Source organism: Haliotis asinina, chromosome 16 (assembly GCF_037392515.1).
Source record: "Haliotis asinina isolate JCU_RB_2024 chromosome 16, JCU_Hal_asi_v2, whole genome shotgun sequence".
NCBI classification, from domain to species: Eukaryota; Metazoa; Mollusca; class Gastropoda; order Lepetellida; family Haliotidae; genus Haliotis; species Haliotis asinina.
In genome coordinates, this window is record NC_090295.1 from 9,696,042 (window position 1) to 9,711,774 (window position 15,733).

General features: G+C 43.6%; 2 protein-coding genes across 2 annotated transcripts; one reads left to right on the top strand and one right to left on the bottom strand.

The window, feature by feature from the left end:
- Positions 1-7,316: 7,316 nt before the first annotated feature.
- Positions 7,317-8,777, bottom strand: LOC137268814 (lysosomal proton-coupled steroid conjugate and bile acid symporter SLC46A3-like). The gene has a single exon (XM_067803378.1). The coding sequence runs from the start codon at positions 8,775-8,777 to the stop codon at positions 7,317-7,319; it is 1,461 nt and encodes a 486-aa protein (XP_067659479.1).
- A 3,438-nt stretch (positions 8,778-12,215) lies between these two features.
- On the top strand, positions 12,216-13,571 carry LOC137268815 (putative proline-rich protein 21). Its single transcript, XM_067803379.1, has one exon. The coding sequence runs from the start codon at positions 12,216-12,218 to the stop codon at positions 13,569-13,571; it is 1,356 nt and encodes a 451-aa protein (XP_067659480.1).
- The last annotated feature ends 2,162 nt before the right edge of the window (positions 13,572-15,733 follow it).

The window sequence follows — 15,733 nt, forward strand, 5'->3', positions numbered from 1 at the left end:
AGACACCTTACACCTAGCTCCTACTCCTCAAGAGAGAGACACCTACATCCGCCTGAAGAGAGACGCTTACCTCCTCCTCCTCTCTCCTCCTCTACAGAGACACCTACACCCTCCTCCTCAAAAGAGACACCTTACACCTAGCTCCTACTCCTTAAGAGAGAGACACCTACATCCGCCTGAAGAGAGACACCTACCTCCTCCTCCTCAAGAGAGAGACACCTACATCCGCCTGAAGAGAGACGCTTACCTCCTCCTCAAAAGACACATCTTGTTCACCAAGAGGACCAGCAGTAAGAACACTTCAGGTTCCTGATTCCCTTGAATGTGCTCAATGTGGGACCCAGTGGCTGTGGAATATGTCTGTGTTTACCTCTCATATGCTCTGACATGGCCTGAGTCAACCTCAGCCTACCCAAATAGTTTGGTGTTATACTCAATGGAAGCCCTTATATCAGGACATCAGCGAGCAGCTGCCTGAGGTTAACTTTGTAAATTGGAATTCCTCATGATATCTTAGATGAGGATTACTTTGATGCTGGCCATTGGTACTTGTTGGTCCTGGATGATTTCCTGGCCGTGGCAAAGCATGACAAGTGTATCGCACAGCTGTTTTCTCTAACCTCCCATTACAAGAATGTATTGATCTTTCTCTTGGTACAAAACCGAGAGGTAAAGAATCCAGACATAGCTTTGAACGCGCATTATGTGAGCCAGTTTTATTCCCCCATAGATAAACACCTAATAAAACTCTTTGCCCACAGAATCTTCCCTGAACATATGGATCACTTTATGATCACATCCTATGGGCAACTCACCATTAAACTAAAACCTACCACCAAAGATAAGGATCGACTGCAGGTTAATCTCATTAAAGAGGAAAATGGGCGAGTCAGTTCAATTCAATTCTTTATTGTATGAAATGCCATAGGCCCACATACAAAGTCAAAGTTCAGTCTGAACCTGACCTGCCTAGGTACCAGTCGACTACAACAGAATCTCTGGATAGCCCTCTGACTCAAGAAAAGACACTGCCTCAACATCAACTCACTCACTTCGATTCGGACACGAGTAGTAAGGGATCCTTTGCTATGGCCACAGATTGCGGGGTGCTGATAGATAACATGCACGATCTGCGGCCACACATTAAACACTGGTATCCAGCAAATGAGCTGAAACCAAAGAGAAAACGCCCCAGGTAAGAGAGTGACAAGGGGGACAGTGAGGAATTTTATTAACCTACCCACTCAAAACACGTAGTGGTAAAATACATTCACGCGGGAATCTGAGAGTCAGTGATATTGAGGCCGAGTTGAGGCAAACAATGGACTTAAAACGCTTCTGGAACAGGATGCTTCATAGGACGTTTCAGGCTACTAACCATGACAAGATGACAGTACAAGCAGCGGGGAAGAACAGCTGAATGGATCGACAAAAATCAAACAGGTGTGGACAAATGAATATGTCGGTTGTCTCATCGCCGCGACAGAATACAGGCAATAGTTTAAACAGGCACCTGTTTCTACATATTCTAGACAGTCTGGGAGATGTGAATTTCTCCATGGATCAGTCTCATCTCAACAATAAACTCCTGAAAGCCACACTGAATCGTATAGATATGTCGGAAAAGTGAGGCTAAATACCACAGCTGCCCACTACCACAGCTATTATATCCAAGCCATGCACTACCACAGTTATTATACCACAGCTACTCACTACCACGACCATCATATCGCAGATACTCACTACCACAGCTATTATATCCAAGCCATGCACTTCCACAGTTATTATACCACAGCTACTCACTACCACGACCATCATATCGCAGATACTCACTACCACAGCTATTATATCCAAGCCATGCACTTCCACAGTTATTATACCACAGCTACTCACTACCACGACCATCATATCGCAGATACTCACTACCACAGCTATTATATCCAAGCCATGCACTACCACAGTTATTATACCACAGCTACTCACTACCACGACCATCATATCGCAGATACTCACTACCACAGCTATTATATCCAAGCCATACACTTCCACAGTTATTATACCACAGCTACTCACTACCACGACCATCATATCGCAGATACTCACTACCACAGCTATTATATCCAAGCCATGCACTACCACAGTTACTATACCACAGCTACTCACTACCACGACCATCATATCGCAGATACTCACTACCACAGCTATTATATCCAAGCCATGCACTTCCACAGTTATTATACCACAGCTACTCACTACCACGACCATCATATCGCAGATACTCACTACCACAGCTATTATATCCAAGCCATGCACTACCACAGTTACTATACCACAGCTACTCACTACCACGACCATCATATCGCAGATACTCACTACTACAGCTATTATATCTAAGCCATGCACTACCACAGTTATTATACCACAGCTACTCACTACCACGACCATCATATCGCAGATACTCACTACCACAACTATTATATCCAAGCCATGCACTACCACAGTTACTATACCACAGCTACTCACTACCACGACCATCATATCGCAGATACTCACTACCGCAACTATTATATCCAAGCCATGCACTACCACAGTTATTATACCACAGCTACTCACTAACACGGCTATCATGTCACAGATACTCAATATTATAGCTATTACACACCATAGCTACCTGCTACCACAGTTATTATACCACAGCTACTCACTACCATGGCTGTTTTACCACAGCTATTCATTACCATGTCTATTTTACCACAGCTACTCAATACCAAAGTTCCTTTACCACAGTTAGTCACTACTACAATTATTTTACCACAGCTACTCACTACCAAAGTTACTTTACCACAGTTACTCACTACCACAAATATTTTACCACCACTTCCATAGTTATTACACCACAGCTACTCAGCACCACGGCTAGTTTTCCACAGCTACTCACTACCACAGTTATTATACCACAGCCACTCACAACCACAGTTATTATACCGCAGGTACTCACTACCACGGAGACTATACCACAGTTACTATCATGGCCATTATACCACAGCTACTTACTACCACGGCTATGAAACACCGCGGTTACTCACTACCATGGCTATTATACCACAGCTACTGACTGCTATCACACATCACATATACTGAATACCACATCAAGTAAACACCACAGCTTTTGAATACCACTATGATATAGCAAGGTAAGTAGTAATAGTTCTTCGTTGTGACAGATTATATTCAGTAACAGGAAGCATGTTTCAAAATAGTCTATGCTCTCATAACTCCCTCAAGCCCAATAAGCATACACTGCGATATATATAGCGTGTGTCTCCTTGGGCGCTTCGCCTGAACATTGTTGAATGCAGCTCGTCGCCATGTGTTAATTCGATACCGACCGAGCGAAAGTGATGGAAAGACCCGAGTGGCTGCAACATGGTTTTGTTTGTTAAACGCCACACTTACCACAAAACTGGCTATATGGCGACTGTCTGTTAATAACCAAGTCTGGAACAGACAATCCAGTGATCAACATCTACGCATTTGGGATACGATGACATGTGTCAACCAAATCAGCGACACTAACCACCGGATCCCCTTAGTCACCTCTTACGACAAGCATGGGTTGCTGAAGACCAATTCCATTACTGATTTTCACGGGTCCTACAACGTGTACGAATGAGCATATCAGCATTTGGCTCGTTTTATCAGTACTGATGACTTGGAGATGAATATCATTACATTTGCAAACTGCATACTCCTGTGATCCACACAGATTACAAAAAATGTATTAAGAAGCAATGTACGTACTCACAAGCTGTATTATAGCCCAGCATTTAATGAAATCTTGTTAGCTATCAGTGTTAAAATGAAATTTGAAAATTTACGGATATGTTCATAATGAAAGTTACAAAAAAATAAACCGCGCAGACTAACCCCTTTGAAAAATCTCATTGTAATTGTGCCGCCAATATTTAGGAAAAATTCTCGTAGATATTTGCGGTAAAACATGGCTGGTAATGGTATCTCCCTGGAATTGATCTGCTGTTTCTCAGGCACTGTGACCATATGTGGGTCTACATGTACTGTATGAGTAGACATGTTATAGTAGATAAAATAGATCCAAATGGATTTAATTCTTTGTCAGAAAGATATTTTGAAATATCGAACGCCGCATCAACGGTATGTCAACCACATCACTTCGAGACGGCTTGCAGTGGTAGTTCTTCAGCGTATATCCATTGGTGAGTGAGTGAGTGTATTATTGCGCTGCTTTTCGGAATATTCCACCAATATCCCGGCTGGAGACACCAAACATGAGCTTCACACATTGCTCCCACCTGACGACTCGAATCCGTGTTTCGGCGTGACGAGCCAATGACTAAACCACGAGGCTACTCCTTCGCCTCTTAGTGAAAACAAGGGTCAAAAGTGGGTTTCCTGGATTCGGCCATAGTGGACTCTAAGGCAATGTTACGATGCCGTCAGTCTGCCCACACATGTGACAGTTAGATACCAAGAGGGCGTTACTTTCAGCAAGCTGTAACAGATGTGCATCATGGACATGGGCTAGAATACACAGCTCGATAAGCGGCTGCCTCGTTCCCTGGGAACGTGCACGTGCATCACTCCCTGGGACTGTTTCTTTGATAATGCTCCTCTCATGGTGTGCCTCTGATCATTTTCTTCTGATAAGATGGTCCTGATATCCCCCTTTGATAATATGCCCTTGACAATGACATCTGATTGTCCTCCTGATAATATTCGCTTGACAATGGCACCTGGGCCTCCTTTCACAAAGTGCTAAGGTAATCGTCATTCACAAAGGATACCTTAGTGCAATGCTAAAGAAAGGGAGTTAAGTTTAACCTTTGTAAATTTTGCTTCGTGAAAGGAGCCAATGATGATTTTCTTCTGACTTTGTTCCCCTGAGAAGCCGCTCATATAAAATATTTTTTGACAATGACCTCTGATAATGTTCCAATAAAGGCCCCGCCGATAACGTTCTCTTAGCATCTGATGACTTTCTTCTGATAATGTTCCAACAAATGGCCCCGCCGATAACGTTCCCGTAACATTTGCTGACTTTCCTCTGATAATGTTCCAATAAATGGCCCCGCCGATAACGTTCCCTTAGCATCTGATGACTTTCTTCTGATAATGTTCCCCTTCATAACCAGCGTTTGCAATGCTTTCTTTTGGTAGTTGGCAATCAGGGCCTGCTGTCGCCTGCAGGTTTCAAAATCTACAGGCCCTGAATGAAATCTGAAGGCCCATTTAGTTAAAGTCAAACCAATAAAAACAAAATAGACTACATTGTACACAAAATAGCGAATACTGTAGCGCAGAGAGACGTTTTCATTTGTAAAAGACGTATATGCAAAGCGATGAAATACCAGAAATTGAATCTGTATGCTATTGTAGCATGAAGGATCGTGGATGATTCTCAAATGTTAATAAGATGAACAGGGAAAGATTCCAGTCGGAAAAAGACAGATAATTTACTGAAGGACACAAGGGTCTTCTAATATTTGAAACTGCTGGCTCGATACAATAGCATCCGGTGCTGGGCCTTCGAGCGGTTATTTCGAACATTGTTCATAACCCGCTCTGTTGACATTTCTTTGCCAATGACCTCTGATAATGTTCCAATAATGGCACTCCCGATGACGGTCCCTTACCAATGACATATGATGACTTTCCTCTAATAATGTTCCCCTTCATAACCTGCCGTGGTAACGCTTCCTTGACAATGACCTCTGATAATGTTTCTGTGAAAATGTTTCCCTGATGATGCCCTGCTAAGGAAATTCCCTTGATAATTTTCTTTTGATGGCCGTCGGATAGTCTTCTTGAGACAGCAACCTGTTCAAATCATGGTGTACATTGTTATTGTAGACTTGTATGGCATAGAAACATCTAAACAAAAAGATAGAGATTCAACAAAATAACTAATAAACATCATTAAAGTGTCACAGCAGGTTATTACAGAAAGATCATACACAACAAACTAAACAGGGCTCCTGTAGGGCTGTTTGCGTTTTAATAAAGAATGCATAGCACGACTTATGCTAGTGTCTCGAATTGCATATTGTACAGAATGTAAACTGATCTGATAATAAGAATGAAGATTTTATGGATATCAACTTCTTTATATGAGAACACAACGTTTCGGAGTTAATGTTTACTCCTTCATCTTACTCCTTCATCCTGATGAAGGAGTAAGCATTAACTCCGAAACGTTGTGTTCTCATATAAAGAAGTTGATATCCATAAAATCTTCATTCTTATGCATTTCACTTCTAAATGCCCTTCAAAGACCTGAGCTGATAATACATATAAACAGCGTCAAATTATTAATCTGGCACGTAGGTATTTGTACGTAGGAGTTGATGTGCGTCTTTCACATTGGAAAAAAATATATTGTTCCCAGTCAAGAATATTAAAATCAACATCTGTACTCTCCGCGTAATATCTTCCGAGCTATAACTGGCCTTTTATTTTTTTAAATACCCATTTGTCATATAACAAGAAGGGGAGTGGAGGGGAGTGCGTGATTTTGGTTTTACGTTTTTTTTCTTGCTTTTAGCAATATTTCAGCAATATCACGGTTGAGAACACTGGTAATGAGCACATTGTACCCATCTGGCCAATCGAACCATGGTCTTCAGCATGAAGAGCAAACGCTTTAACCACTTTGCTACCCTTAAGGACCAGTTTTGAAGGAATTGGGGGCTGCCATCCTCGATATTTCCAGGGTATACGTTCCGATAAGTCTCCACTATACCCTAGACGCATCTACTGCTCAGTCTAGTTTATTACCTACCAATGCTGGCTTTTCATCCAATCAGGTGTCTACGTTGGGAGGTTGAGCGAACCAATCACAACTCACTTTCGCTTTCCAAATTCTATAACCGATTAAACTTGACTATACAAACCATGCAGATGTTCTCTGAAAGAGGCAGAAAGAGTTCTTGCATATACGTTTTTAAAGTTTCGGAACTATAAATTTGTCTATAGGGTATAGTGGAGACTTATCGGAACGTATACCCTGGAGATATCAAGGATTGGGGGACTGCTGGGTAAGTCGTATCTAAAGGTGCAAGGATACGACGAGATGTTGGGATCCTACATAATCCACACGTCATCCCATCGCCGTCTCGGCCATTTTCCGAATCGTTTCACGAAATACATTTGTGGATTTATTTATGTTTCCAAATAAACAGAATAATATACATTTACATTACTGCAATTAGACGGATTCAAGGCCAATTGTATTTGTTAAAGAGATAAATTAGGTTGTACCGACATGACTACGCTTACAATTACATATTTGTGTTTTCAGTGTGGGAATTGTTTCTTTTCGACTTCTGCGATTCATTTGAGGAGACGCGAATCGTGTGGTCGAATCGGGGTGTAATGGCCATCCAAGTGATGATCAACACCGTTGCAACTCCACTAAACCCAGCCATGAGGAAAAACACCGACCCCTTGAACGACCCTACAGTTGCTGAATACATGGACGTGAAGGCAACCTGCGATACCAAACTCATTACAGTCTCCACAACTCCCGTTCCGGCAAAGACGGCACCTTGTTCTGTTTGTGACGTCATACTAGATATACTACCCCGGATGACAGGAAGTGTTGTCGAGTTCACTATGCCAACCACCGGAACCAAATAGAGCATCCAACCGGAAGTCGCCATGCCTTCCAATACACATGCTATGGCAGCATCTACGGCACCAACTAGGGCAATTGTTTGATCACGAATGTGTCTCTGAAGGCATTTGACTGCTATCAAAGAGCCAACACTTGTCAGTCCAATTCTAAGTGCACCGAAATATCCTACTTGGATTGAATTCCAGCAAAACGGTCTGTTCAGAACATACAATGTTTCGATGCTTGTCCGACCAACGACACTAAAAATTGCAAAAAGAAATATTGAAAGCATTAATCTGTATGTCCTTGCTTTTGTGCCTTTTTTGAAGAAATAGAATCCAAACACATTTTTGAAATGTGTAACAGGAGACCAGGGCTGCTTGGTTCCATTGTCCATCGTCTCTGGCAGGAACAGGATTATGACGGTTGCTAGGAACACCGTACAAGTCATGATGATGTTCAGATTCAGATATCCAACTAACGGTATGAAGAATCCAGTGATCAGCATCCCTGAACAGGCAGCTAGTGCCAGGCACACTTCCAATGCAGACGTTGCCAGGATCCGCTCACGTCCATTAGAAGTGATGTCAGCCGTGTACGCGAAACTCGCTACAAGAAAGGCCCCAAATGACCCCCCGAGGCCGTCCAGAAAATACGCAATGTAAAAGTATTCGAAATCCATCTCTAAAGCCATGATCACAACACAGAAAACGTATCGGAGAAAGAATCCGACACTTGGGATGAAGAACAACATCTTCCTGCCAAGGTAGTCGGAGGTGGAGCCCAGGATGACATTTATAAAGACGGCAGGGACGTTGTTGACGACGGCGAGTAGGAGTAGGAAGTTGGACGTCTCTTGTTGCACTTTCACTAAAGGGTCATCTGTCGTAGATGTAGTATTGACTTCGCAGGCAGAGCTACCTTCGTCCGAAGTGGTGGTGTTATAGCCGTCGAGGAGTTGAGCGTGGACATACTGACTGATGGTTGGTGGTAAAGACGCAATGGCTAGGGCTACCAGAAAGGAGACGACTCCGCATCCTATTGCGCTCCAGAGGACAGGAACGGATCTGACCACCCGGCTCTCGTGTTTTTCCGGAAGGAGAGGAGAAATATCCTCGGTGTCCATTTTGAATAGGACAGTTAAAGTCGATAATCTGTACACGCCAGTCCGATATCTGAAATATTGTAAAAACAATCACATTTCATATTATCCAACAAGTAATGCGTTTGACATTGTAATTGTGGGAAGAGAAATTAGGTTTATCAATATTATCTTAAGTCCCTCTTCATGTGTCAGATGGGGAAAAAAGTCGTATTTGAGGGGCTGCGTAGTCACTTCCTGGCACATCCGGTGATACTTGGGAGAAAGGTTGGACAAGTCGACTGTAATGACAGACATTGATGTGTAGAGGTGTGCTCCTCACCTAGAGTCCTGTGCCAATTCGGACGACTGCCAGCTTAACACAAAAGAACTCATGATTTGTCAAAGCCATGCTCTTTGGCGTTGTACACTCATCGTTATACTTCATCCTTTCAGACCAGCATGGGTATCATGGTCAGTGCTCGCGGTAGGTTTTATACAAGTGCGTGCAGAAATAAAATTATAAAGATGTAGTCCAATTCTTTTGAGCGTTTAAATAAATCAGAATCCATGCTTCCAAACATGTACGCAAAATATTGTTTGCGTGTTTCTTTGTTCTGTTTTGCTTTTTACTTGAAAAACGATGATCTGAGCATTGGATCTGAGCAGCTCCTTATGGGACATTGCAGTCTTTTCAGACTGGCATTGTCGTTCTTTGCATGCAGTGTTAAGGGCAATATATGTGTCTGACATTGTGGTTCCTTTTGACAAGCATGCAGTGTTAACTTCTTTGAAAGGTATTTAGAATTTGGGGAAGTAAGGATAACAATACATGGATGAACAACTTCTTTTTTGCTGTGAGAGCGACGTTTCGGAGTAGGTTCTAACACCACCATTATCACTTGCTTGATAACCTCACTTGCTTGATAGTTAGAACCTATACTGTAGCGTCACTCTCACAGCAATAAAGAAGATGTTCGTGCATATATTGTTATCCTTCCCCCATGTAGTGTTATAGACCGTGTCTGGCATTGCCGTCTATTAAGACAAGCATGCAGTGTGATGGACGGACACTGTGCCAGGCATTGTCATCCCTTGTGACAAGCATGCAGTGTTATGAACCAACTCCGAAAGGGCATTCTCATGGAGACAAGCCTGGTGTGTTCAGAGGGGCCCTGTCGTCCTTTCAGACAGGTATTCAGTGGTGTGGATCAACTTCGTACAGGGCCCTTTTTGAGAGAAACCTGTAGTGTTCAGAACAATTTCATACCGGGCCCAAAGACGAGCATGGAGTGTTATGAACCATGTTTGTGTCGAGAACTTTCGTCTTTGGAGACAGAAATGGAGTGATATGGGCCAGTTTGGTGCAGGATATGGGCCAGTTTGAGACAGGACCAGATTCGTTCCGCAGGCTGTCGTCTTTTGATATAAGCATGAAAATGGAACGGACCAAATTCGTGGCAGACCCTGTGGCCTTTTAAGATAAGCATGTTGTGCTTTGGAAAAATAAGAAACTTTTAGACCAAATTGTGTCTTACCTGTTAGCATCGAGCTTCTCGATTTGAAGTTTGACAATGTGAACACTCCAGGCAACAGCTTGTGATGTGTACTCATCAGACGATGATATGATAAAACATTCTGCTCGTCTGTTACAGCTGTCGTTCAAAGCGAATCATTTATTCAACAGAATTAGAAACATGACACCCAACTTCTTTTAGTTTTAGTTGTGCCATACAGGTGACAATGACATGCTGGTTGTGTGAACCTGGTCAGACGTGAAACATTTGGTCAAAACGCGTTAAATACGCGAACAGCGAATCAAGTGATCACCTTTGTAACCACACGTGCAATGGAATGCAAGCACGCGGGCATTGTAAAACAGAAAAATGCATCGAAATTATAAGTTTAATGTAAAAACGAGAATGCTGCGACTCGCAAATCAGAAACGTTGTCGCAGAACGCCCATGCAGCCAAAAGGCACCGTTGCGAATCACCCAAGGTATGGGACGCCGCGGATTATGACTTACAAATCAGGATATCATCGCTGCGACAGATTTGGGACTGGTCTAAGGAAGAGTGTTAGCACAGACACGTTAGGAATCGATTGCGCACCGTATGCATCCGAGCTGGACGCGCATACACACCTATTTTGGGGAGCACTCCTAAACCAATGGCGACCACTTTCGGTAAAAGTGACCCTGAAATGCCGTTGTTTTGCCGTAACGGTCACCAGAGGTGGTCGTTATCCTGTCATATGTATTCACACTTCTGTTTGTCAGGCTGCCATGAAAACACGTATAATCCACCTTTCACTGTCTACCTGAGCCGAGTTACCTGAACGATAGCAGTGTGTTACACACCTACTTCCACGATAATGAACACGCTGTTTTCCCCCAAGTGTTGAATTAGGTTGGTCAAATATAACCGTATCTATTTCTGATGTAAAACACGATATCCCAAAATGTATAATCTTTACTTTGGACTACTGCTTTAATTTAATAAGGTTTTCACCGGCATTATCATCTGTGGCTTTTATCAAAACAGATGTTACTTGTCGGATAACTGATTTCATGAACTACAGCTTGTGACTGCATACACCAAGAAATTGGACAATAATATTAGAAGGACAGTAGTTATGACTTTACCCTGAAGAGAACATTGTAATCATGGTGTGTCAGCTATGTGCATACTGAATGCATTGGTGAATGTATAGATGAATGTATGGCTCAATGTATTGCTGAGTCTATTGCTGAATATATTGCTGTGTATTGCTGAATGTGTTGCTGAGTGTATTGCTGAATATATTGCTGAGTGTATTGCTGAGTGTATTGCCGAATGTGTTGCTGAATGAATTGATGAATGTATTGCCAAATGTATATCTGAGTAATGAGCGTATTGCCGGGTGTATTCCTGATTGTATTGCTGAGTGTAACCGTCGATTGTATTCCCGAGTGTATTGCTGAGTGTATTGCTGAATATATTGCTGAATATATTGCTGAGTGTATTGCTGAATATATTGTTGAGTGTATAGCTGGATGTTTGGCAGAATATACTGCGGAATGTATTGGTATGTTGCTGCATGTATGGTGCTGACATGCCTAAAACCACTACATGCTACTTAGGTTCACTGTATTCATCTTACAACTGTAGCTAGTGTCACAGTTGGAATAAATATCAAGGCTGAGTCTCATGCTCCAACCTCCATGTTGCAACCTCCATGATCCAGCCTCCATGTTGCTACCTCCATGTTGCTACCTCCATGTTGCAACCTCCGTGTTGCAACCTCCGTGTTGCTACCTCCATGTTGCAACCTCCATGTTGCTACCTACATGTTGCAACATCCGTGTTGCAACCTCCGTGTTGCTACCTCCATGTTGCAACCTCCATGCTCCAACCTCTATGTTGCTACCTCCATGTTGCAACCTCCATGTTGCAACCTCCATGTTGCAACCTCCATGATCCAACCTCCATGTTGCTACCTCCATGTTGCTACCTCCATGTTGCTACCTCCATGTTGCAACCTCCATGTTGCAACCTCCATGTTGCAACCTCTATGCTGCAACCTCCATGTTGCTACCTCCATGTTGGTACCTCCATGTTGCAACCTCCATGTTGCTACCTCCACGTGGCTACCTCCACGTTGCTACCTCCATGTTGCAACCTCCATGTTGCTACCTCCATGTTGCAACCTCCAAGTTGCAACCTCCATGTTGCTACCTCCATGTTGCAACCTCCATGTTGCTACCTCCACGTGGCTACCTCCACGTTGCTACATCCACGTGGCTACCTCCACGTTGCTACCTCCACGTTGCTACCTCCATGTTGCAACCTCCATGTTGCTACCTCCATGTTGCTACCTCCATGTTGCAACCTCCATGCTCCAACCTCCATGTTGCTACCTCCATGTTGCTACCTCCATGTTGCTACCTCCATGTTGCAACCTCCATGATCCTACCTCCATGTTGCAACCTCCACGTGGCTACCTCCATGTTGCTACCTCCATGTTGCTACCTCCATGTTGCTACCTCCATGTTGCTACCTCCCTGTTGCAACCTCCGTGTTGCAACCTCCATGTTGCTACCTCCATGTTGCAACCTCCATGCTCCAACCTCCATGTTGCTACCTCCATGTTGCAGCCTCCATGATCCAACCTCCATGTTGCTACCTCCATGCTCCAACCTCCATGTTGCAACCTCCATGTTGCAACCCCCACGTTGCTACCTCCATGTTGCAGCCTCCATGTTGCAGCCTCCATGTTGCAACCTCCATGTTGCAACCTCCATGTTGCTACCTCCATGTTGCAACCTCCATGTTGCAACCTCCATGATCCAACCTCCATGTTGCAACCTCCATGATCCAACCTCCATGTTGCAACCTCCATGTTGCTACCTCCATGCTGCTACCTCCATGTTGCTACCTCCATGTTGCAACCTCCATGTTGCTACCTCCATGTTGCAACCTCCATGTTGCAACCTCCATGTTGCTACCTCCATGTTGCTACCTCCATGTTGCAACCTCCATGTTGCAACATCTACGTGGCTAGCTCCACGTTACTACCTCCATGTTGCTACCTCCATGTTGCTACCTCCATGTTGCTACCTCCATGTTGCAACCTCCATGTTGCAACCTCTATGCTGCAACCTCCATGTTGCTACCTCCATGTTGCAACCTCCATGTTGCAACCTCTATGTTGCTACCTCCATGTTGCAACCTCCATGTTTTTACCATCGCTCTGCCAACGTCTACTCCAACACCTCGTCTGTCCTATCCAGACTATCATCCACCCCGGATGAAGACTTGGTCAGAACCGATCAATTGATAATGTTCTTTTTCAAATGATTAAGTCCTGACTTTTAAAGAGTGAGTGAGTTGGATTTTACGTCGCTATTAGCAGTATTCCAGCATTGTCACGGCGGGGAACACCAGAATTGAACTTTACACATCGTGCCCATGTGGGAAGTCGAGCCCTGGTCTTCGGCGTGATGAGTGAACACTTTACCCGCTTGTTCACGCCCATTTCCGGTGTAACAAACGTGATATTGTTGAATACTGCTAGAAGCGGCGTAAAACTAAACTCATACACTACACTTCGCTACACGGGGCAATAGGGTTAAAGCGTCTGCTCGTCACGTAGAAGACAAGGTTGATTCCTCACATGAGTTCTGTGTGTGAAGACCTTTTCTAGTATCCCCCGTCGTAATTTTGCTGAATAATGGTAAAAGCGGCGTAGATCTAAGCTCATTCACTTCATCAGAAAAACATCTAAGAAGCGCTGCTAAGGGAATACCTCCTCACGATTTGCGTCCGAATCGGATGTGGAGCTCTACATAAGGACAGCCTCGGTTGTCGCGCGTCTAACACTTAAAAGTGGTTTGAAAAACGATAGCACTCAGAAGACATTGAAACCTTTTGTAAGTACGTTAGATATGACATGGCCACAACACAATACGAAACATAAATAAATGAAGACTCTTCTTTCAAAATCTGATTCTGTGTAGAGTGAGCGTGGTGAAATAAAGCGTCGGTGTGGCATTATTTCCGTCGGATAGCAAAGAATAATCAGACAACCCAGTGATCAACACCATATTCATGCATCTACGCAATTGGGATTACGTTCACGCATGGAGACACGTGCATACAATTAGAAAGATACATTTACAAACAAATTTGTCCTACATATTTCAACATGTCAGTATGAATTCCCACAAAGACGTGTACACAAAGGTACAAGTATGGCAGTTGTTATACATGGTCGGGCATTAAACCTGCAAAGACGTTCACACAAATTTTCTTGAACGGAAACCTAACAATTCATCCACTGACGAAAAATATCGAGTTTCAAAGCAGTAACTGTGGAGTACCTGAGACAGTCACAGATAAGGAATATCTTACCTTAGGAAGGTAACGTCAGTGCAAGTGCATACTCTGAAATATAATAGGAGGCATACTTGGACCTCTGTACTACAGCTGTCCTTTCACACACAAAATCTAGACTGCATATTTGTGTCTCCATCGTTAGGTATTACCTTGTGGTTCCAAACATGAAGCAACTTGCACTAGTCCGCACTCATGCTTGTTTGCTTGTGTTAGACGAGGCAGTAGGGAAGCCTTGCTGGTAACATGAGTATCATGGGTGAAGCGCATTTCTGGTGTCGCTGTGATATCCTTTTAATATTGCTAAAATCAGTGTAAAACCCCAGCTCACTCACTCACTGAGATACCATGCCTCAGGTAAACATGGATTCCCCAGTCACCACACTGTTAACAAGGATTCCCAAGTCACCACACTGTTAACAAGGATTCCCGAGTCACCACACTGTTAACATGGATTCCCGAGTCAGCACACTGTTAACAAGGATTCCCGAGTCACCACACTGTTAACAAGGATTCCCGAGTCAGCACACTGTTAACAAGGATTCCCGAGTCAGCACACTGTTAACAAGGATTCCCGAGTCACCACACTGTTAACAGGGATTCCCGAGTCACCACACTGTTAACTTGGATTCCCGAGTCACCACACTGTTAACAAGGATTCCCAAGTCACCACACTGTTAACAAGGATTCCCGAGTCAGCACACTGTCAACAAGGATTCCCGAGTCAACACAATGTTAACATTGATTCCACAGTCAGCACACTGTTAACATGGATTCCACAGTCGGCTTAGTGTTATCATGGATTCCCCAGTCAACACAATGTTAACATGGATTCCCCAGTCAACACAATGTTAACATGGATTCTCCAGTCAACACACTGTTAACATGGATTCTCCAGTCGGCAAAATGTTAACAAGTATTCCACAGTCAGCACTCTGTTAACATGGATTCCACAGTCAGCACACTGGTAACAAGGATTCCCGAGTCACCACACTGTTAACAAGGATTCCTGAGTCACCACACTGTTAACATGGATTCCCGAGTCAGCACACTGTTAACATGGATTCCCGAGTCACCACACTGTTAACAAGGATTCCCGAGTCACCACACTGTTAACAAGGATTCCT

Coding starts and splice junctions, on each gene's coding strand:
- LOC137268814 (XM_067803378.1), bottom strand. CDS start 8,777: ATGGACACCGAGGATATTTCTCCTCTCCTTCCGGAAAAACACGAGAGC.
- LOC137268815 (XM_067803379.1), top strand. CDS start 12,216: ATGTTGCTACCTCCATGTTGCTACCTCCATGTTGCAACCTCCATGTTG.